Source organism: Dunckerocampus dactyliophorus, chromosome 6 (genome assembly GCF_027744805.1).
Source record: "Dunckerocampus dactyliophorus isolate RoL2022-P2 chromosome 6, RoL_Ddac_1.1, whole genome shotgun sequence".
Classification (NCBI taxonomy): Eukaryota; Metazoa; Chordata; class Actinopteri; order Syngnathiformes; family Syngnathidae; genus Dunckerocampus; species Dunckerocampus dactyliophorus.
The window spans coordinates 7,132,030-7,153,901 of NC_072824.1; the positions used below are offsets into that span (position 1 = coordinate 7,132,030).

Below are 21,872 nucleotides of genomic sequence, written 5' to 3' on the forward strand. Positions count from 1 at the left end.
GTGTTGTCAAAGAGGCTTGACGTAGCAGAGGGTTTTTAGTCACGTGTTGATTTATTTCATGTCTCGTTATATTTAGTTGGTATGATAACACAAAAAACTGAAAACACTTCCACAAAAACACATTTTGGTGAATGAAGGTGTTCCTAATATTTTGACTCTCATGCCTTTGTAAGTACCTAATGTTGTGGTGGTATCCGTTGGCTTTGATTTATTTGTCAGCACTAATGGAATATTGACAGGAAGTAATGGATGACTGAATCAACAGGAAACTGGTCTCTTTGGACATGGACCTGCTGCACCTTGATTATAGTTGCTTTACTGACTTTACTTAGTTTACAACCTGAATAATATCATTGTATTGTATCAAAATCTCATATTACTATGACTCATTTTATTACAATCACAACTGACTTTATTATATAACGTGAATAATAATTTTATTAGGACTCTCAATATGTCAGTGTGCTGTCAATCAAAAGCGCTGATACTTGTATAATTAATGGCGAATCATTCGTGCTATTGATTGGTGTTGATACTATTAATTATTCTTAGTATTTACTGGTCATTCATCCTATTGATTACCATTCAGTGACCACCCTGTGATTGACAGGTGGTCGGTTTCCAAACTCTACTGAGCAGAATAAGTGCAAAAAATGGATGGGTGTGTTATCATTGGTTGAGGGAACTCCTCACTTTTCCCTTTCCCCTTTTTCCTGACCTCTGACCCCTGCTGACAAGTCTTTCAAGGCTCCGACCACTTTCTCACATGACCTGCAGCTTCAACAGCGCTATGCTAATGATAGCATTAATTGACACCTGTACCTCATCGTCATGCTCATCGAGGACCACCTCAGTGTAGACCACCTCAGTGGACTGGGGCTTGTCAAAAGACCAGAAAAGATCTGAAAGTGTCCCAATGAATGACTCAGTCAGTTCAGTGGGGAGGCGTGACGTCGCCGTGGAAACAGCTGGCCTATTTTCAGCTGATAAAAGTCCAGGACGCCGTCAAGACCTTTGGACTTGGCTAAGATTAATACCTGGAGTCCTACCCGGACCGAGCTCCTTCCACATCCTCGGTCACCCTCAGCGAGGAGGTGCGTGCCTCAGCCCCATCTGTAGACTTGCGGGCCACAAAAGAGACCAGCGGGAAGCGGGTCGGCCTCTTGAGACGTTGAGTGCGGTGTCTGACGCTGACAAAGCAGAGCGTGTTGATGACGCCGTTGCTCATGGCGACGCACTCGATGATGTAGAAGGCCACCAGGGAGTTCTTTTCCCTGGAGATGAGGGTGGGGTAGAAGTCACGCAGCAGGGTGAAGCTGTAGTACGGCGTCCAGCACAGCACATAGGCCACCAGAACCAGGATCAGCACCACTACTGTCCTCCGCCGCTTCCGGAGACGTTTACGGATCTGCTCCGTCTGAAAGCCTGGAACGTCCTTGAACCACAACTCGGTGGAGATGCGGACGTAGCAGACAGCCATGACACTCACGGGGCCCAAGAACTCCACCACAAAGACGAGCAGGAAGTAGGATCGGTACAAGAGCTGCTGGTCCACAGGCCAGATTTGTGCGCAGAACGTCTTGGAGGCCCCGCCCCCCACGTGAGGGTAGGTGGTCTCTGATGCCATGACGGCCGAGGGGATGGAGATCATTACCGGAACCGCCCAGACGGCCACGATGACGCAATACGCCGTCTGGTGCTTCATGCGAGGCCTCAGAGGGTGCACGATCACCATGTACCTGCACACGCACACATTCAAAGTTGTGAGTCAACAAGTTAGTTGTTATTGTTTACACACATACACAAACAGGAAGTTGTTCCCATAATAGTCATACCTGTCGACGGCGATGGCCAGCAGGGCGTTGGTGGACACGTAGAGCGAGACCGTGCGCAGGTAGTTGACGGCGGCGCACATGAGGAGGCCGTGGTCCCAGGACAGCTGCTTGAGAACATAGTAGTCCAACAGCAGGGGGCAGCACACGGCCGCCACCAGCACATCAGACACCGCCAGGTTGGCAATGAGCAGGTTGGTCAGGTTGCGAAGTTTCTTGTAGCGCGCCAGGCTGGCAATGAAGGCGCAGTTGCCCACGCCGCACACCGCCATGATGCACACCAGGACCGCCGCAATGACCACGCTGGCCGCCAAGAAGGCGGGGCCCTGCGTGGTGTCCGGGATGTCGTCCAGGGGGACCTCATAGTCCACGTCTTCAAAGTCGTCGACTAACAAGCTGTCGTTCATTTTCGCTGGCAAAACAAAACGAGATGTCACAGTTTGAAAACTCATGTTTGCTAACAAGCTAACTGAACAAAACATCCACGTTAGCTTTGTGTTATAACTGACAAACTAAATTAGCTAATAGTGTCACGAGACGAGACGATACACGAGATTGGGACTGCGAGAATGAGACAAGAGAAGATTTTTTTTGCTTTTAAGAAAAGTACAATGAAAAATTATAAAAAATATATAACAATATATTGCGGTCTACTAATTTTATTTGCACTACATTACCTTGCATTGCTCCTCATGAAGCTGCACTCTTCTGCACGCTGTGTGTATGCTACCGGCTGTTGTGAAGGCTGAGACTAGACCATGTGATGGCTTGTCCGCATCACCGAGAGCAGGAAGACGTGACAAATGTTCCCAAAACAACATCATGTGACTGCTGGTAACTCCGCCCAAAGTTGCATTTCCCAGCGACGTTACAAAATCAGTCAAAATGTTTCACTCATAGCGTGGACACACAGTGGGAGAACAACCAGGGACAACTTTGGTCCTCTTCCCATTCAGGAAGTGACCATTCTCTGTCCACCAATAAAAACACTGCTCTACGTCTAGCTCCGCCCCTGAAGGGACCCTACCACTGTGATTGGTACCAAAAGATAAGGCTACCAAACAGCATCATTATGACATGAAGACACAAGACACACACACACAAATGCAGTGAGGGTTGTGAGTTCATTGTCATGTTTTTGTTGATGAAGTCGCTTGGCGGCGGTTTGCTTGTTGTCACACACTTGATACTTTTAGACAACACCTGTGGAATGTTACATGTTGGCTGTGACGTCACCTTTACTACACAACCGGTCTGTGTCTGTGTGTGTGTGTGTGTGTCCTCACTGGCCACCATATTAGGTACACACAATATTTTACTATTGTGTACTGTATCTTACTACTGTTTCGAATATTTGGACCACCTTAGCTTCGTGAGAGGGTCAATATATTAGGAACAGTACACAACGATAAATATATTGTTCAATGAATACCTCTCTGGCAAAACGTTGTCTTTGTAAAGACTGACTCTTCGGGTTGAGCTGGTGTACCTAATAGAGTCCACTGAGGATTAATGTGTCACTTCTAGGATGTGGACAAAATAGATGAAGTAGTTCTGAAGTACATGGCTACGACACTAATAGAAATATAATAAATGTGTCAGACAACGTACCTGTTATGAATTAAATCACAGCTGAAGCAAACGTGGTAAAAAAAAAATCAAATTTGTTTCATGTAGAAAGAAAACAAAGATGACAAATAGTGCGATGATGCTTCACCCTGTTGCGAACATTAGCTTCAAACTCTGTCATTGTCTCGATGTCTCACAGGGTCTCAAAAAGCTTTGATATTTTCTTGGCTTCACTGCTCTTCAGCTCGACGCGCGTTCAAGACACCAGAGTACCGGCACGGGCACGCGCGAGAGAGGGGGTGAAATGAACGCGCGCACACGTACGTCCCACAGTACATCCATCCATTTTCTATACCGCTTCTGGGTCGCGGGCGTCCCACAGTACAGTGCTAATGAAATGATCAGAAATGCTTTGTTTACAAATAGAAATGAAACAATTAATCTTTTTGATTGCCAATAAATAATTCAGCTTTTCATGATGGTCCTTTACGTTAAACTTGAAGTGAACATGCAGGAAGCACATGACCGGACAGTGAACATAGTGGGTCATTTATGTTGAATGTTTCAATTGATATATTTATTGAAACAAGTATGAGGCAAGAGCTTTGGGAAAAAAAATGTTTTTTTTATTTACAGAACACAAAGTTAAAAACTTAGACAATGGTTCTATTGATGGTGAATGGCAAACAAGCCAAAAAACACCAAGACAACAAAAACAAAAAACATTAAAAAAAAACATAAAAATGTGCGAGAGTCTCTTAGCCGTCAAAGACGGCTGCCTATTTCTTGGCAAACGTGATCTTCATGGCGCACGTAGCTGTGATCCTGAACCCCTGCAAGGCGTCTTTCGCCACGCCTGCCTGCATGTCGCCTTCAAACTCTACAAATGCGATGTCGTGCTTCCCGGGAACCAGACGCACTTCTCTGAAGCCTGGAAACCTGACACACAGACACACACACACAATAAATAAAACACAAATAACCGTACACCCATAATGAATCACACACACGCTATACTCACTGGTTGAAGAGCATGGACAGCATCATTTCGTTGGTCTCCTCAGGCAGGTTGCTAAGGAACAGGATGTAGTTTGGCGGGTTGTCAGGCACCTGTGGCGTCATCAGTGACGGGTTAGAGTGAATGTGCTATGACCCCATGCTGTCTTGAAGCTATGATAGCGTGTCAACATACCTGCATTGGTGGCATGTGCATGGGAACTGCTGGCACCTGAAGACAAAACAACAAACATTAGAATCACGACAGGAAGTGAGTGACCACATGACAACAGGAAGTCGCTCACCAAGGCTGTTTTCTTGGCTGCGTTAGCCGCCGGCTCCTGAGGCTTTTTCTTCTTTTCCTTCTTCTTATCTCTATCGCCGTGAGCACCTTTCACTTTGGTGATGACCTCAGAGTCAGTCTTGGCATACTGTATCCTCTGCAACAACAGGAAAATGTCAGGAAAATGACTGCAAATAGGGTGGCCGTGTCACTCTGTACCATGGGCTTGTTGTAGAAGGGGAAGCCTTGCAGCTGCCTGAGCGCGTTGGTGGCGGCAGCAAGCTCTTTGAAGACGACAAAGGCTTGGCCCCTCATCTTCATTGTCTTCATGGCCACGATCTCCACGATCTGGCCGAACTGCGAGAAGAGCGCATAGAGCGAACGCTTCAACTCTGCGGGAGAATGCGTCGTCAGTAAGCCACGCTTTGTCATTATTTTTAAAAAACTAGACTTTTTTTTTTTGCCTATCATCCACAATCCTCATGTGAAACATGACCACACGTCTTTCTCATTTCTGTACGTTCCAAACAGAGAAAAATAGCTAGCATGTGGGAGCTAACAATGCATGCAAACTGAATACACCTATTTCAACTATAAAGCTGTAAAAAAAAAACAACAAAAAAAAAAACGCCAAGAATGTTCTATTTACATAACTGGCCTGTATATAAACCACACTACAGCAACATTGTTATTGTAGCGGCTAACACAAAAAACTCTTTTTATGGCGTAGTGACACAGCGCCTTACGCTGCTACCAAGAGGTAGCGAGCCCACTCCTAAACAATGTGATAGGACACCAGTCTGTACTGACTAGGAAACAAGAACAAGCAGATGAACAACGACTAGACAACCAAAATATTTGTGAAGTATTAGCCCACATTGCCTGTTTTGTTTATACACAGCTAGATGGACTGTGTTGTGATATCATGTGCTACGTGCTCCATGTATCACAATCAATATGCTGGTGACTTACTCGATGGACAGTTGTCCGTCTGGTCCAGCTGGTCTGGGGCGTCTTTTCCAGTTTATTTTGGGTAGGTTGGGGAAAAAAAAAGTTTCTATCCCTACGGGTTTGTTAGCGCTAACAGTTTGTTTGTCGTGATGAAATCTCTTGGAGCAATGTCCTCCTTGCCACACACTTGAAGCCTTTTCCTTGATGGTAACACTGTATGCTACTCGGTGCAGCAGAAACACTCCGTTTCTGTCCGCATGGCTTTACAAGCTCCACATTTACACCACCGAGTCATGCTGGTGTACTGACTTGCGAAGAGTTTCACTCTCTGTTCTTGCGGGTTCAGCTTCTAAAACCTGTAGCTCATCGTCTGTATATCCAGGCTCAGTAAGATAAGGTTCTGAATCCTCATTTGCCCAAAAGTACTCGTTGGCGGTGGCGGCTCTCACGAAATCTGCCATGATCACTATTAGCAAACAGACACACGCTTAACACGCTGCTGTTGACGACGGAAGTAGCTATAGTGCGACCCTATGGAATCAGTTACATTTTTTTCTCAAATTCCATTTTATTTTTTCGGTTTTTTTGGTTTACTTTTTACACTTATTTTATGATCACAGATTGTGGGTTTTGTGTCAGTGAATAAAATGACAGTTAAATATATGCAAAAATCTTTATTTTTATTGATGCAATATTGGACAATTTTGCCCAGTATTTCAGAAACGGATGTAGCCTTGCTAACTTTTCATTGCTACACAATCCTCAACAAAACAATCATATCCATGCTTGTGGTTAAAGAAGATATAGTTGCAGATGCGATTGCAATAGCTTTATTTATGTAAGCTATTTTTTATTACGTCCTTATATTATTACCACTATTTAGACAGAATGTGCGCCACTCTTATTTTGAAAGTCGGAAGTGTGAAACAAAATGCGAGATAACCATCTGAGTGCTTCATGCAGCTGTGGCTGTCGTCCCTATTTCACAAACAACTTGCACGAAGTAAGCGGCCAACCTGAAACACTCGATTTACATTAACAAGCACTAAAGCACAACTTATACAGTCTGAGTGGCATACACAGCCGCACTAGCATGTTCCGCTAAACTAAGCTAACCCAGCTAGCTTACACTGGCTATTGCTGTACGTGAGTACGTGAGTACGAGTTCCAAAGTTTTTTCGCCGACTTAGCCCATGTTTCGACATGTTTAGTTCAGGAGGGGGCTCGTTAGTGTTTGTGAGGATGTGCCGCTATGAATGAGCGGTCCGCTGGGGAAATATCTCCCCACACTAATGTTCCTTCTCTGCGAGTACAGTAACAGTAGATTTCGTTTTTATTGGCTAATTGTACGATTCCATTAGCGTGGAAATTTTAAGGCCCTACGACAGTTCCTATATATGTGCTATGTGAACTCAATGCACTCAGGAAAGAAGTTCCATTAATGTTTAAAATTATCAAAATATGGTAAAATATTCTAAGTATTTCAAATAGTCATGAATGTACTTGTTACCGCATGGTCACAGCATGTATATAAAACATTGTTAGAGGGTTTTTTTTAGAGGGCTTTATAGTCGAAATAGGTGTGTCCCATGATTAGCGCCCTCATGCTAACTGTTTTTCCTCTCTTTAGAAGTCAGAGAAAAGGGAAAAACGTGTGCTCATGTTTCACATAAGGGTTGGAATGATGGGCAAAATAAAAAAAAAGTGGAGTTTTCCTTTAAAGTTCAACTGGAGGAAAACACTCACCTTCTTTCTTGACTTTGTCATTGATGTTGTTGATGTAGATGGTGTGATTTGGCCTGATGTCCATGCTGCACTTTCACACATACGTCACATGAGGAGAATATGTTATATGTACATTAAGAAGACATTACTCCTCTATTCAGCAAGATTTCACTTTAACAGCAGGAATGGAGCATGAACATGCTTGTATGTACTCGTCTGTATGTATACTCTATGTACAAAAAAACACATTCTCATAACAATGACGACCTTAAATGGATAATTAATGTTTTCTTATTTCTTGTAACATTTAATCACAGGAGTACAGACATGCTAACGCAATTCATCATACTGTCTATTAATACTAACATTCATTAAATCTCTTGCTATTCTCACACATTAGCAACATCATGTTGAGTCTACGTTGAACAGTAGTACATTATACCAACTAATATTCATCATATTCTCGCAAAATCATTGTTGATCTGTTCGCGTTGTGCTTTATTCATGCTGTTAGCCTAGCCAGCTTCCAAGCTAAGAGATCTACTATTTCTATAACCTGCGTAGCAAAGTAGAGCGGTAGAATTCGGCGCACTGCGTGGATGTGTGTTGTCATTTAGTGGACTACAATGTATGAAGATGAACAAATATGTAAAAAAAAAAAAAGCCACCAACTACAATACTCACCTCTTTTCCACTCGCACGCCGTCAAACAGGAAGTACTCTGCTTGGCGCCGACAGCACTCTTTCTAAGAGTTTTTTTCTTTACCGCCCCTTGCAGGCCGGGAGATGAAGTACAAGCGAAGGAGAAAAGCACAAAAAAATCTCACTCATTTTGGAGGACACTACACATCCAAATAATTCTCAAAGAAACAACACATACTTAAGTTTTTAAAATGTTATTTGGACATGATTTCATTGTTAGCGTAAATACCGAAAGTTCCGATTATGGTCACTAGGGGCGTTAGCACACAGTGGTGCTTTATGGCGCAATAGCTGATCATTGATTCGAAGAAGAAGAAGTTTTACTGTTTATACTATAGGGTCTTGTTAGCCAATGAAGACAAGCTCAGCGGCTAATTGTGTCCTCCAGCCGCTGGACCTCAGTCGGTTCCTGCGCGCATCACGATAACATCTGGTTGCGTTAGCGGTCCACTCGCCTTGTCTCTGGTTTGTACAATTTGTGTGCTGCCAGAGGTTTTATCATTGGGACTTTTGACCCTCCTCATGCTAAGCTAGTTCGCTAGCTGCTGCTTTCTCATCGTCTGCTTTCAAGCTAACTGGACGACACAAGCTCGGGATGTGCAATGGCATCGGTTCGGGTAGCTGTCCGGGTCAGACCCATGGACAGGCGGTGAGTTGTTCAAAATACATTTCTTAAAAGCAATGTTGGGATACGAACAGCTTTGAATGAACAAAAGCATGATCACTGATGGTTTTGGAATGCATACACATCAGAACATGTTGTTTGATTTTGTTTGTTCCTAACCCAAAACTTGGGTCTTGGTCTTTTTTTCTCCAAAAGACAACTGTTATCAAAGTATCTGGTGAATATTTAACATTAGCTGGCTGATTAGAAATAACTGACATGTCAGCTGTACTGTACAAAACTACAGTAGGGTGAACTTTAGCACGTTTTCTATCAGTGCGGGTCAAACTTGAGTGGATAATGAAAGAATGAGTGCTGTGATGTCGGACAAGATAAATCTTTGTGTGTAAAACAGTGCTGTGGAACATTTTAGTGTTGTCGATAAAAGAAACTACACTCCAATAAGCAATAGTTCGAAATATTTAATTATTTTGCTTAGCAGAGGAAATTAAAGCTTTACCACTCGGATGATGCACTTCTGTGACTAGATTTCAACTCGAGCTTGATGGATGCTTTGTTTGTTTGGGCAATGAAAATGTTCCTGAAGTTGTTGTTCTTTCAGGGAGAAGGACTTGATGGCCAAGTGTATCATCAAGATGGATGGAACCAAAACCACCATCACCAACCTCAAGGTACTTCTTGAACACATATGCTCAAATGTCAATTAAGCCTGAAAACCAAAAAAGTGAAAGTGTTTCTTACTTTGAAAAGATCCCTGAAGGCATCACGGGGGATTCCACGAGGGATCGAACAAAGACCTTCACATACGACTTTTCCTACGACTCCGCTGACTGTAAGAGCTCGACCTTTGTCTCACAGGACAAGGTAAACAGTGGTGACCTTCTACAAACATATTTGCGGTTGTGAAACTCGAGTGACATTTTAAAGTGTTGTAACTCTTGACTCAAATATGAAACATGCTCCCAAATGTTCTACTCTCATTTTTTCTCCTGCTTCACAGGTCTTCCGAGATTTGGGCTCTGACGTGCTTAAGGCAGCGTTTGAGGGCTACAATGCCTGCGTCTTTGCTTATGGTCAGACAGGCTCTGGGAAATCCTACACCATGATGGGAAATCCAGTAATGACACCAATCCTTTTGTGTTTGTGTGTGTTTGTAGCTGGTCACATGACTCAGTGTGTGATTTCATTACTGATCTCATGTCACATGTTGGCTTTATGTTGGTCCAACTTGAAGTGTTTATCTAAAAGAAATTAAACAGCTTTTAAAGTCTTTGGAAGCAACGTTGACGTGTTGTCCTGCAGGGAGACGCGGGTTTGATCCCCAGGATCTGCGAGCGTTTGTTCGGCCGCATCGCAGACGCCACTCGGTGGGACGAAGCTTCTTTCCGTACAGAAGTCAGGTGATCACCGCTCCTGCTTGACGGTGCAAGTGAGTGCGTGCACGTTAGCAGGCTAATGTTGTCGTGGCCTTCTTCTCACAGCTACCTGGAGATCTACAACGAGCGTGTCAGGGATCTGCTGAGGAGGAAGTCCACTCAGACTTACAACCTGAGAGTGAGGGAGCACCCCAAGGATGGACCTTATGTAGAAGGTCAGGTGACACCCAGCTTGACCTGACTCGCTAAACACTCCAGCAGGTTCAGCACACTGCAGCATGAGTACTTACTGTGTCCAAGATTAGTTTAATTCCATGATGTTATGTTTTTTACATGAACATGTTCACCTGTCACCCTCTGACCTCAGATCTGTCCAAACACCTGGTCCAGAACTACAGCGATGTAGAGGAGCTCATGGAGGCAGGAAACATCAACCGCACCACTGCTAGCACGGGCATGAACGACGTCAGCAGCCGCTCGCACGCCATCTTCACTATAAACTTTACGCAGGTCAGAACCTCTCACCTTCCCATCGCCTCACATGGCTGCCTTATTTTTCTTCTTCTTCTCCTAAATGTGTCAACATCATCACCCTCTGCAGGCTAAGTTTGATGCTGAGATGCCCAGTGAGACTGTCAGCAAGATCCACCTAGTGGACCTGGCTGGCAGCGAGCGGGCAGACTCCACTGGTGCCACAGGTGTCAGGCTGAAAGAAGGCGGCAACATCAATAAGTCTCTGGTCACACTGGGAAACGTCATCTCTGCTCTGGGTCAGAAACACACACACACACGCACACACAAACTATTGATTGCTAAGCAAAGTGAATCTAATGGACTGACTGACAGTCAAGTACCCTGAGATGAAGGCGCTGACTGAAGGTACCTATTTTCTGTTTGGGATCAGCTGACCTGACGCAGGACGGCGTCAACACCAACCAGAAGAAGAAGTCTGTCTTTGTCCCTTACAGAGACTCTGTGCTAACATGGCTGCTCAAGGACAGCCTGGGCGGGAACTCCAAGACCATCATGATCGCCAGTGAGACGCACGGCCGTGTGTGCTCCTCTTTAAAGGAAGTCCTCATTCAAAGCTGTAATCCGCCTCTCCTTCACAGCCGTCTCCCCCGCCGACATCAACTACGGCGAGACGCTGAGCACGCTGCGGTATGCCAACCGTGCCAAGAACATCATCAACAAGCCCACCATCAACGAGGACGCCAATGTCAGGCTGATTAGAGAACTGCGGGCGGAAATCGCCAGACTGAAAGCTCTGCTGATTGAAGGCAATCAGGTAACCTCATCACTGCACTTGTTGCTATGGTAACAAGCAGTGTAGTAATGCTGAGCTTGTTGTTGTTCAGATTGCTCTGCTGGATTCTCCCACTGCTCTCAGCATGGAGGAGAAGCTGCACCAGAACGAAGCACGAGTAAGTGTGACCATGAAAGCAAGTGACATTTGACCTTCCCACACACACACCTGCAACTTGTGTGCGTGTAGGTTCTCCAGCTGACTAAAGAATGGACCAACAAGTGGAACGAGACACAGAACATCCTCAAGGTCGTTTTTTCAACTTTCTCTCAGTGACAATCTTTGTGTTCTGCACGTGACAAGAGCAACTACTTGTCCGCAGGAGGAGACACTGGCGTTGAGGAAGGAAGGCATTGGCGTGGTTCTGGACTCTGAGCTGCCTCACCTCATCGGCATTGACGACGACCTCCTCAGCACTGGCATCATCCTCTACCACCTCAAAGTAAAAACCCACTTCTCTACCGTGCTGCCTGTACCAAAGCTGATTGAAATTTTTATTTATTGGCTGTCGTGTGGGTTTGTCTTCTGTCTGTCAGGAGGGACGCACATTTGTGGGTAGAGAGGACGCGTCCACAGAGCAAGACATCAGTGAGTCAACAAACACACTGACCGCAAGTTCACATTGATGCTGTGTACTCATGGACGCACAGTTTTCAAATCTATCCACATTAAGACATCCACAGGTGCTATAATCCCTAACTGTAAGACCATTTTAGCCCATCAAAAGCCTGAAGAAAGACTAGCTTTTAAAATGGTAGCGTAGTCTTGCTGCTGTGGAGATGTCCCAGTGTGATCTGTCCTCCACAGTTCTGCATGGTTTGGACCTGGAGAGTGAGCACTGTGTGTTTGAGAACCAGAATGGTACTGTGACGCTGGTACCACTCAGTGGAGCTCAGTGTTGTGTTAACGGTGTCCAGGTGACGACGCCCACTCAGCTCAATCAAGGTGAGCATCATCATCAGGTAAGGTAAGTCCTGGTCCTGCTTCATATGTGCTCTTTGCGCAGGTGCTGTGATCCTGCTGGGTAGAACCAACATGTTCCGTTTCAACCACCCCAAAGAGGCAGCCAAACTGCGAGAGAAACGCAAGGTGAGAGTCTGCTAGACCAAGTCTCCACGCTCTCAGATTTGGTCCAAACATATGTCCTCCCCCCACCCTCCCATTGTCCCCTCAGAGCGGCCTGTTGTCATCCTTCAGTCTGTCCATGAGCGACCTGTCCCAGTCCTGTGAGAACCTCTCCACTGTCATGCTGTACAACCCGGGGTGAGTTCACAGTTCATCACCACACACAAGGATCAGTGTGGCTTACAGTTATCAGTGTCACTGAGCCACCACATGGTGATGTCATCACATCCAGTTGCTATAGCAACACAGGCCATGTTGATTGACATGTGATGAAGATGTGCTGCTCTTAACTCTGTCCCCTCCTCCACCCTGCCCACAGTCTCTACACTGACAAGGGCCCCATCTTTCTCAGGTAGACTGTCTACTTCCTGTCTTAGTGTCCACGCTGACTTCCTTTCATCCCCCATTGGCTTTTTTCATTGTCTTTGTTGTATCCCATCTTGATGCTCGTCTTTTTTTTTTTTGTCCTCAGCTTGCTCAGTTTCAGTTACTTTCCCATGTTTGTGTCTGCAGGCTGGAGTTTGAGCGACAACAGCGTGAGGAGCTGGACAAGCTGGAGGTGAAGAGGTGAGGAGGTGACTGACTGAGGAGACACCTGACTGTTACCGTGGCAGCTGATGCAACTTCTCATGTCCCTGCAGGAGGCTGATCAAGGAGATGGAGGCCAAGCAGCAGAGTGAGAAGGCGGAGCTAGAGCGCCTCCAGCAGGAGGTGGAGAGCCAGCGCAAGGAGTCTGAGGAAGTGCATCAGAGGATCCTCCGCCAGGAGGAGAGCCTTCGCCGCCGCAGTCAGGACATGGAGATCCTCCTGCGCCACCTCCTGGAGGAGAAGCAGCGCTTTGAGGAGGACAGACGCTCCCAGCTCCAGGAGGTGCAGGAGGGAGCAGAGGAGAAGCAAGACGAAGAGCAAAGGGAGATCTACCGAGAGCTGGAAGAGCTGAAGAGGGCGCGTGAGGAACAGCATGCACGTCTTGAGACTGAAAGGAGGCGTTTGGAGGAGCAGGAGAAGGAGCAGCTGAGCTTAGTCGGGAGGCTGCAGGCACAGCTAAGGGATGAAGAGGAGGCCGCACTCTCCCTGCAGAGCCAGGAGGAGGCAGGCCGCCTGGAGGAGGAGCAACGATCGCTGGCCGACATCAGGGAGGCGCTCCTGCGGGCCAGGGAGGTGGGAGGAGCCATTGAGGAGGCGAGGAATGCTTGTGATCGCTACACAGACTTCAAAGGAACTCAGGTGGAGGAGCTGGGCCGCATGGAGGAGGCGCTTCAGCGGCAGAAGGAACATTTGGAGAAGGAGGTCACCTCTCTGATCCCCCTGGCCCATAACCTGAAGGAGGAGCAGCATCTGCACTCCAAGGAGCGCCAGCTGAGGAACCTGGCCCAGAACCTCCTCCCCGCGCTGGCCGAGGAGAAACAGCGAGCAGAGGAGCTGCTAGAGCATCCTCCTGGCCCACAGGAGCTCCTGTACCAGGTGGAGAAGGAACTGCAGGAGAAGGAGGAGAAGCTGGAGGGCCACCGGGCCTGCGCTCAACACCTCTTGCACCTCCAAGAGACCTACCAATTCACGGCTGACGTGGCTCGTCAAGAAGAAAAGGTGAGGCTCAAGGAGAAGGAGATCCTGGAGTCCAAAGAGAAGCAGCAGCAGGAGGCCTTGGAGGAGGCGGTGGGCCGTCTGAAGAGGAGGCACTTGGCCCTCAGACGCTGCGCCTCCATGGAGGAGAAAGTCGCACACAGGTCAGCGCACCAGCACACAACCACTTTATTAGGAACACCTGATGACGATGGTATTTGTTTGACAGGGAGGAGCAGGAGAGCTACAAAAGAGAGGAGAACAGCAGGACGACTCACGTGCACACACTTCTGCCGCTCTCAGACGACCGGTATGAACCATCGGAACGGCACCATACAGCTCTGGCAGTCCTCCTCACTCACGTTGTCTTTGTAACAGGATTAACGCCTATATCGAGGAGGAGGTGCAGAGGAGGCTACGCAACATGAACCTCCTGAATGGTCTGTCGCTCTCCTGCCAGCCGCTCCAGGTGGGTATACAGATTCTGTGCAGTTTATGGCTCTGGCTGCTCCAAAAGGTTCAGTCGATCATGTTGCTTCTGTCTCCCTGCAGGAGGAACAAGCAAGCACGTCGACACAGGAGGTAAGACCAGGAGATGCAGCATCACGTCACCTTCTGGAACTCCGACTTTGTGAAATCAGAATTAGAATCAGCTTGATTGGCCAAGTATGCTTTACACAAACAAGGAATTTGACACTGGTTTAAATTAGCTTTCAATGTACATGTTACCCGAATACTTAGAATAATTAAATACATACTGTAATTAAAAAGTAAGATTAAGACATGCAAATTAAAAAGGAAAAAGAGTAGAATATGACATTACATTTTACATTTTGTATTAAGCGGTGTTCAAAAGCACCAGGAGGATGTCGCATGACAATGATGAGTCATCTTTTTGTTGTGTTAAACATGACTCAGGTGCTAGTCAAGTGATGAGTCATCTCTTATAAGCAAATCAAGTGCGGCGTTGTTCTTTCAGGAAGACAAGCCGCCAAATAAGAACAATCCACTAAAGTTCAAATACGAGGTAAGTCTTCACCACGTACCTACCCAAGTGTTGTCTGTCAATCATTGTCAATCAGTCTACAAGGTCCAATCGGGCTCCATCTTGGTTCTGTGGATGTTTATCTCAAAGTATTCACTTTTAATTGAAATGAATCCTTCCAGTCTGGAATGAAAATGGACTAACAGGAACCAGAACTTGATCAGAAGCATATGATGTCAGCGCATGTTGGTTCCGTCCACTCGAGCCCACGTGACGATCAAAACTAATTTGCATGTGTCAATCTCCACTGGGTCCAATGAAGGTTCTGTTGGCTGCATGAAGGGCGGTGCTGTTGGATGATGATGATGATTATGTCATCACTCCTCTTGTACACAGACGGACGCAAGCGTCCACCAAAACCCTCCTGAAGCTCAGCAGAACCCTCAGGCAGAACCAGGGACCTGGGAAGAAGAGCCAGCGTCCATGCTTGAGTTCAGATTCGGTTGGGATCACATGGATGAAAACAGAAACATGACAGAGCATGTGGATAAGAGGCGGGTCCGGTCACTGGCATGTGACCCGGCTTCTTCCGAAGAGCTGACAGGCCACGGAACCAGAACTTGTTCTCACCAGAACTCTGAATCAAAGGAACCCTATGATGGTCAAACTGTCCCCCTAGAATCTAAAAAGAGGTCCAGTTTGGGCTACTTTGCTGTGAAGTTGTCTGAGGTGTACAGAACCGCCGGTCTGGGTCTGCAGGTGACGCGTGACATCTTTCACGGTGTTGGCGTGCGAGATGTGAAGGACTTGTTGTCTTACTATGTGACCCTAATGTCCAAAGAATTTCCCCTGATCCATCTCAGGGAGCCCACAGCAGAACCTGTTGCAGATCCAGCAGTAGAACCGCCTCATGTCCACACGGGACACAAAGTCAGTTTGTTGAATGTGGCAAAGGATGGAGCTCTTCCTTTGAGTGTGGACTGGTCCAATCTGGCCAAAGGTTCTGTGTCTTGTGTGAAGAGCTTTGGTCCTCATGTGTTCTCTCAAAGTCTGGTTCTGATGCCGCCAGCTTTGGACCGCCTCCAAGCGTCTCCCTCACACAAGATGCTGGAAACGTTGGAGACTCTGGCACCGTGCTCACGGGTCGGCCTGCTGCTGAGCGTTTTCTGGCTGAGAACGGCCAGCGCCGAGAAGCCACTGCCTCAAGCAGCATGCCTGCTTGTGTCAGAAAAGGCATTAACTGTGGTCTCAAGCGGAGCCGGTTCTGAAGACACCTTAGCTGTTTTCCAGCATGTGGGTCTCTGCCAGATCCACAAGGTCCAGATCAGCCTGGCGGGACAACACGTGCACTTGCTGGGCAGTTCTAATGATGTCCTCCTGGTGGTATTCACCCACAGCAAGGAACTCGCACAGGAGTTCTGCAGGGTGGTACTGAATGCTGTTGCCCCAGAAAAGTCCTCCGAGTTGGTCAAAGGTCACCCATTGTTGGACAATGACCTCATGGTTTTGTGTCTGGATTGGACCGCCAGAGTTCCTGACATTGTTATGGACCATCTCGTCATCACCTCCAGATTCAAGCGGGTTCTGGCGGACCTGCTCTATGTAGTCCATGGCAACATGGCCGGTTCTGACAAGCCCTCGCTGGCTGCCATCCAACCTCTGCTCTATACCAGTACCAGGATCTCCTGCACAGACCCAGACGCCATCTTGCAGTTCTTCCTAACAGATACCCACGTGGTTCTGCTCCAGGAGGATGCCGTCTTCCACCCGGCACTACCCGGGTCCATTTTGCTTCCCGTCCAACCGCATTTCCGGATCCTGGACCTGAGGCGTCGTAAGGACATCAGCTGTGTGCTCCTGAAGCGGAGACAGGAGTGTCTGCTGGTCCAGATAGTCTTCAAGAATCCACCAAATGGGTCAACCCATCAGAGCCATTCCTGGAAGCTATCTTTTGGTTGCATACCAGAAGTTGCCATCCTAGTTCAACACCTGTGCAGCTGAAAGGCCAAACGTTGGACCAAGACCTGGTTCTGATGTGCTTTTAAAAGATAATGTAAAATGTCAAATCAAAATGATTATAACCAAGAATAAATTCCTCAGGCAAGAAGATGGTGCACTTCTTTACTTTGGTACCAAATTTTACACAATTTTCATGGTGTTCCTGTTGTCACGTCAAGTGGTGAAGGGGATCAAACTGGATCGCTGCTTTCAGGTTGGGTCCTGTCTGGTCCAGTCCAGCAGCATTATGTTTGCGTACCAAAAGGTGGTAGACATCAGTTATTTTGGTACCCATCACCAAACAAAAGTAGATTTTTTTTGGTGGTTCTGTTGAGTCAACACTGTCCACATTTGTCCCGTCTTGTCCAGCAACGGCCAGCGTGCTGTCCTGTCAGGGGCGGTTCCGATGGCTTGCCCGAGTGGATACGCATCAACATTCCTCGTTACGTCCTTCGAGGTCAAGGCAAGGACGAGCACTTCGAGTTTGAGGTCAAGGTCAGTCGTCTTCACACTTACACAGCATGTTGTCTCAGAGGTCACAGGTGAAATGTGTGTCCACAGATGAGTGTGCAAGAAGACACGTGGACTGTGTTCAGACGCTACAGTCGCTTCAGAGAAATGCACCAAAGTTTGAGATGTAAATATCCTCAGGTGAGCTCTGCCGCTTGTCTTTCAATGGCACAGCAGCATACTCACCATTATGGGACGCTTTCATTCCAGTTGGCGGCTCTGGAATTTCCTCCCAAGAAATTATTTGGAAACAAAGATGAAAGAATGGTTGCTGAACGCAGGAACCACCTGGAGGTATGATGTCATGGATCACTTACATTGTATCATATCATGCCTTTTACAATGTTTGTGTGTGTGGCAGCGTTACCTGAGGAGTTTGTTCCGCGTTATGCTGACGTCGTCGGGTTCGCCGCTCTGTGCCGAGGCGGACGGAACCTTTCACCTTTCCAAACATTCTGTGTGCGAGTTGTCCCCCTTCTTCAAGAAAGGCGTGTTTGAGTGCAGTCGTCATGGAACCAGCTGACCCGAGGCAGCGTCCACCAGTGAGAAGTTAGCGCTACTGTGAGCTTGGCTGGCCCGCTTCGTTGGCCTCCTGTAGGCATTAAAGTTGAAGAAAAAAAAGGCATGCATGCATGCATGCTAGCTCGTTGCTTGGAAAAGACTTTTAAATGTTAACTTTTTTTATATTCATGCAAAGTAAAGTCAACTTCCTCATTCTTGTCTTCTACTTTTTAATTGAGGCAAATACCACCACCCTGCAACATGAACATTTTATTAACGTTCACGCTGCTCCACAAGCACTTTGGGGTTTACCATCTAAGGCTTGACGTGAAAGTAGTAGTACACAGGAGCCACCGCTAGAGAGCACTCCATTTTTACAGTGTCGTCTGGAACGTGGGGCTCCGTAAAGGGGAGAAAGTAAGTACAATTCCAAGGGCCCCTGGCAAAATAGGAAAAAAAATCAAATAAAATACAAAGGAGGAGGAGGTAAAGTGAGTTTGTTTTTTTTTTGTTATGGAGCTCAAAATTCCTGGCTGCACCCATCTCTAGAACATTCTGAGTTCAGTCTGGATGGTGATGGCCATCAATGGGCGGGTTCTGGTTGGTTCGGCCCACTCAGGATCAACTCAGCGGATCTGAGAGGGAAGTCATATGACGGAACGCTCAACGTCTCAAGTTGCTCTCGACATCTCTGAACCATCTTGTTGTACTCCTGCAAACCAAATGGTCACGGAGTAGGAATGTCTGTCTCTCACTCACACACACACACACACACACACACACGGGATGGTCAGCTGACCTGACACTGGTGGTCCAGGTCTTCCTGAAGGTTCTTAATGGTGACTCTTTTGGCCTGGAGCACCTCCTGTAGGTCAAAAACAAGAAGTCAGGACAGCTTGTAAGGTCCCTGAAGGAAACACTGCCACCATGCGATGTCAGCTAAACCTGACTGACAACTCCAGCTACAGAACCCTCAAAAAGGGTACCATGGGTGGTACCTCAAGTCTCATGTTGGCAGCGGCGGTGGCCGTGGGGTCGATGTTGGCGCTGGAGAGTGCGGCCAGGAGCTGGGCCTCCTTCTTGTCGACAGAATCCGTCAGAAACGCCAGCTTGCGGTCCAAAAGCATCTCCTTGAGGCCACTCCTCTGCTGCACGTCCAGAAGAACCTCTGTCTGCTTCTTGAGCAGTGCGTCACGCTCCTCCTCCACCTAAAGCCAGCACGTGGGCTTAGAACATGCATGGAAAGTGGCACCCGGCCGGGCTGGGCCGGACCGACTCATGAGAGCAGTCACCTGTGTAAAGGCCTGCAGGAGCATGTCTCTCTCCAAGCGGATGTCTGACAGCTGCTGCTCCAAACGCTTCACCCGGGTGGTGCAGGCCTATTGGACAAGTCCACAACAACACCAATGAGACACAAAGCCCACTAAAGCTGCATTAGAGCCACAAGAGAAGAGCTACATTTCCTTCTTGTGAAAACTGACAGTACCGCTTGTTCAGACCGGGCCCGCTTGTGTCCCTCCAGCTGCTCACGGAGCTCTGGAAGTTTCTGTTGGGCCTCCTGCAGGGACTCTTGCAGATGTTTGTTCTGCTGCTGAGCTTCAGAAAGTTTGCGGTCCACTCGGACCTGCTGCTTCTTTGCCTGTGCTAGGTCCTCCTGCAGAGGCACACATAATGAGAGAGAAGAAGCCAACACCAAGTGAACCTATTATGGGCTGACATTTGACCTGAGCGTACCTGCAGCACTTTGTGGTCCGCGAGTAGTTTGCTCTGCGTGGCAGAGTAGAACTCCTCAGCTCCTCTGAAGGTTCTGTTGTGTTGGTCCATCAGAACCTTCAAGCGTTGACTCATGTTGTCCTCCAGCTGGCTGATGGCCACTTGTGTCCTGTCACTCTCCACCTGCCTCATCTGCTCCATCTTTCTGTGGTACTTCACTTCCACTTCTGCTCACAACAACAAAGTCCACCTTTACCACCAGCGCAGAGCTTTGCCACGTGTCCCAGGTTCTGATCCAATCACCTGCGAGCCTCTTGTTGTAGTTGTTGCTGAGCTCCATCAGTTCCACCTGATGTTTCTGAGGAGTACACACGTTTTTTGGGATGTGCAACGTTGTTAGCCTGAATGTTTTGATGCTGGAATGGTTCGAATGGAATGTGGAAAAATGACATTCACTTCATTTGGATTTTTTGGGCCAGAAAAAGCAGAATTCTGGGAAAACCAGGTATTCTTGAAATGTGGAAAATACATAGCGTGAATGCCTTGGTGTTGGAATGTGGAAGTAGTACAAATTCTGGAGATCAAAAGGGAATTACTATTATGGAAAATGTGGTTTTGAATAAGTGGGATGTGGATAATTGTGAGTCTGAATGTTGTGAATGAGTTGAATGTTTTCATGTTGGAATTGTTTGAGCAATGTGGAACTTGCACAAATTGCCCATTCATTTTCTATGGGAATGTGCTGATAAATAGCTCACTTGTCTGAATAAGCATTTTGACGTTTGAATGGTTACAATGCATGGATGAATGTGACAGTAGTTGAGCGTCATTAATGAAAGGTACCAGTTTGAGTTCCTGGATGTTCCTGGATGAGTTCCGCTGCTTCTCCCGAGCATCCGTCTGTACATTCTGGCTTTGTCTGCGCAGATGCAGCTCAGCCTCTGTGTGACACTTGCGTGTGAGCCACGACGACACGCCACCTTCCATCTTCATCTCGACTGCCGCAGAGTGCTGCTCAGACAGGACGTGCTTCAGCTTCTGCTTGTACACCTGCACAGGATGATATAGACATCATCATCAGTACGTTCAAAGATGACTTCCTGTGATGTAGACTATTCCAGGTGTATCAGTAACACATGAAAGGAAGACAATATGTTAGTTGACTATTAAGTCAAGACTATAAGTTAGACTTATAAGTAAGACTATAAGTGATTCCTAAAAACTGAAGATGCTCACGGTGATCTCCACGCGGTGTCGCTCCTCAGCTTCTTCTTGCTCCCTGCTTCGGTTCCTCAGGTCGGCCTTGGTTTCCTCCAGGTTCCGCTTGCACACCTCCCAGAAACTTTGGATCTTGTCCCTCTCCAGCTGGAAGAAGCTCCTCTCCTCCCTCTCCCTGTCCAGCTCCTCTCGCAGCCGGATGATGTGCTCCTCCAGCTGCATGACACACACAGAAAAGATCACAAAAGAAAGATCAAGCTAGCCACACTGTGTTAGCTTCAACTAACGTTAACTCTGACCTGCTCCTTGGACATCTCTTGAGTTGAAAGTACGTCCACAACTCCAGAAGCCTTTCCCTTCCCCACCTTCTTGCTTCGTGACACACTTTTAGTCTTGGGTGGCTGAACAGAACGCACTAATTTATTATTTATTTACACGGTAAAATAACAGGCGCCTGGAGGCTAAGCTACATTAGCACTCAGCTACGTTAGCTGGATTAAGAATAAATTGACTTACCATCGTCATATGTCAGACAGCCTCTTAGAAAGTCAGTAACCACACAGCAAACGCAGATAACTTTAACGGTATGCAAACAAGAAAACGCTGTCATGACAACACTATCACGTGACAGGCAGGCGTCAAAATGATCTTTGTTTAAACTTGAAGTCTTCCGTCAGCAGATGGTGAAATGTTAACACATATTATGGCACATTTCCCAGTTTTCACCGGGAAGCTACCTTCTTTTCAGCCGCCCACCAATTTTAATAGTTTGTATTCTAAGTTTCATGAAAAAAAGTCTCCACAGCTTCCGGTCTGCTCTGCAACTCTTGCAACATTGGGGAAACACATCTGGTAAAGTCAGGCCTTCAAAATAAAAGACGAACAGCAGTATAA

At 47.0% G+C, this 21,872-nt stretch overlaps 4 protein-coding genes across 9 annotated transcripts; 1 reads left to right on the forward strand and 3 right to left on the reverse strand.

The window, feature by feature from the left end:
- Positions 1-46: 46 nt before the first annotated feature.
- On the reverse strand, positions 47-3,619 carry LOC129182717 (prokineticin receptor 1-like). The gene is made up of 3 exons (XM_054779162.1): positions 3,444-3,619; positions 1,836-2,244; positions 47-1,739 (listed from the first exon to the last, which is right to left on the reverse strand). The coding sequence occupies exons 2-3, from the start codon at positions 2,237-2,239 to the stop codon at positions 1,046-1,048; spliced, it is 1,098 nt and encodes a 365-aa protein (XP_054635137.1). The 5' UTR covers positions 2,240-2,244; positions 3,444-3,619; the 3' UTR covers positions 47-1,045.
- A 413-nt stretch (positions 3,620-4,032) lies between these two features.
- On the reverse strand, positions 4,033-8,119 carry snrpb2 (small nuclear ribonucleoprotein polypeptide B2). Of its 2 annotated transcripts, none has more exons than XM_054779548.1 (7): positions 8,041-8,119; positions 7,378-7,442; positions 4,900-5,072; positions 4,703-4,837; positions 4,594-4,629; positions 4,423-4,511; positions 4,033-4,340 (listed from the first exon to the last, which is right to left on the reverse strand). In XM_054779548.1, the coding sequence occupies exons 2-7, from the start codon at positions 7,439-7,441 to the stop codon at positions 4,181-4,183; spliced, it is 657 nt and encodes a 218-aa protein (XP_054635523.1). In that variant the 5' UTR covers position 7,442; positions 8,041-8,119; the 3' UTR covers positions 4,033-4,180. The 2 variants fall into 2 exon arrangements, with proteins under 2 accessions (XP_054635523.1, XP_054635524.1); XM_054779549.1 differs by having other exon boundaries at positions 7,378-7,447; positions 8,041-8,090.
- On the forward strand, positions 6,544-18,260 carry kif16ba (kinesin family member 16Ba). 4 transcript variants are annotated; one of them, XM_054779545.1, is made up of 28 exons: positions 8,204-8,707; positions 9,285-9,354; positions 9,434-9,547; positions 9,684-9,800; positions 9,986-10,083; positions 10,165-10,274; positions 10,427-10,569; positions 10,661-10,829; positions 10,964-11,095; positions 11,172-11,347; positions 11,418-11,483; positions 11,555-11,614; positions 11,688-11,807; positions 11,902-11,953; positions 12,173-12,310; positions 12,372-12,454; positions 12,540-12,628; positions 12,810-12,842; positions 13,004-13,057; positions 13,132-14,217; positions 14,283-14,363; positions 14,432-14,522; positions 14,606-14,635; positions 15,033-15,080; positions 17,406-17,531; positions 17,598-17,687; positions 17,757-17,840; positions 17,908-18,260. In XM_054779545.1, exons 1-28 carry the CDS (start codon positions 8,661-8,663, stop codon positions 18,067-18,069), a joined length of 3,669 nt encoding a protein of 1,222 aa, XP_054635520.1. In that variant the 5' UTR covers positions 8,204-8,660; the 3' UTR covers positions 18,070-18,260. The 4 variants fall into 4 exon arrangements, with proteins under 4 accessions (XP_054635519.1, XP_054635518.1, XP_054635517.1 ...); XM_054779544.1 differs by lacking the exons at positions 8,204-8,707; positions 17,406-17,531; positions 17,598-17,687; positions 17,757-17,840; positions 17,908-18,260 and adding exons at positions 6,544-6,634; positions 15,435-17,391; XM_054779542.1 differs by lacking the exons at positions 17,406-17,531; positions 17,598-17,687; positions 17,757-17,840; positions 17,908-18,260 and adding an exon at positions 15,435-17,391 and having other exon boundaries at positions 8,186-8,707.
- On the reverse strand, positions 13,473-21,789 carry LOC129182897 (dynein regulatory complex subunit 4-like). 2 transcript variants are annotated; one of them, XM_054779547.1, is made up of 13 exons: positions 21,495-21,789; positions 21,278-21,379; positions 20,997-21,194; positions 20,604-20,810; positions 20,064-20,118; positions 19,782-19,987; positions 19,534-19,701; positions 19,340-19,426; positions 19,046-19,255; positions 18,847-18,912; positions 17,914-18,759; positions 17,733-17,834; positions 13,473-14,599 (listed from the first exon to the last, which is right to left on the reverse strand). In XM_054779547.1, exons 1-11 carry the CDS (start codon positions 21,501-21,503, stop codon positions 18,631-18,633), a joined length of 1,437 nt encoding a protein of 478 aa, XP_054635522.1. In that variant the 5' UTR covers positions 21,504-21,789; the 3' UTR covers positions 13,473-14,599; positions 17,733-17,834; positions 17,914-18,630. The 2 variants fall into 2 exon arrangements, with proteins under 2 accessions (XP_054635522.1, XP_054635521.1); XM_054779546.1 differs by having other exon boundaries at positions 13,473-17,834.
- Between the last annotated feature and the right edge of the window lie 83 nt (positions 21,790-21,872).

Bases quoted from the DNA above. Each gene is read 5' to 3' on its own strand.
- kif16ba (XM_054779542.1), top strand. From the start codon at position 8,661: ATGGCATCGGTTCGGGTAGCTGTCCGGGTCAGACCCATGGACAGGCG. The intron at 11,484-11,554 runs GTAAGTGTGACC...GTGTGCGTGTAG, and splicing joins TGCACCAGAACGAAGCACGA to GTTCTCCAGCTGACTAAAGA. The intron at 12,629-12,809 runs GTGAGTTCACAG...CCCTGCCCACAG, and splicing joins GTCATGCTGTACAACCCGGG to TCTCTACACTGACAAGGGCC.
- snrpb2 (XM_054779548.1), bottom strand. From the start codon at position 7,441: ATGGACATCAGGCCAAATCACACCATCTACATCAACAACATCAATGAC. The intron at 4,838-4,899 runs GTACAGAGTGAC...CTGTTGTTGCAG, and splicing joins CCTTCTACAACAAGCCCATG to AGGATACAGTATGCCAAGAC. The intron at 4,630-4,702 runs GTGAGCGACTTC...TTTTGTCTTCAG, and splicing joins CAGCCAAGAAAACAGCCTTG to GTGCCAGCAGTTCCCATGCA.
- LOC129182717 (XM_054779162.1), bottom strand. From the start codon at position 2,239: ATGAACGACAGCTTGTTAGTCGACGACTTTGAAGACGTGGACTATGAG. The intron at 1,740-1,835 runs GTATGACTATTA...GTGCGTGTGCAG, and splicing joins CTGGCCATCGCCGTCGACAG to GTACATGGTGATCGTGCACC.
- LOC129182897 (XM_054779547.1), bottom strand. The intron at 20,119-20,603 runs GTACCTTTCATT...TGTACTCCTCAG, and splicing joins ACATCCAGGAACTCAAACTG to AAACATCAGGTGGAACTGAT. The intron at 19,988-20,063 runs GTGATTGGATCA...TGTTGTGAGCAG, and splicing joins CTACAACAAGAGGCTCGCAG to AAGTGGAAGTGAAGTACCAC.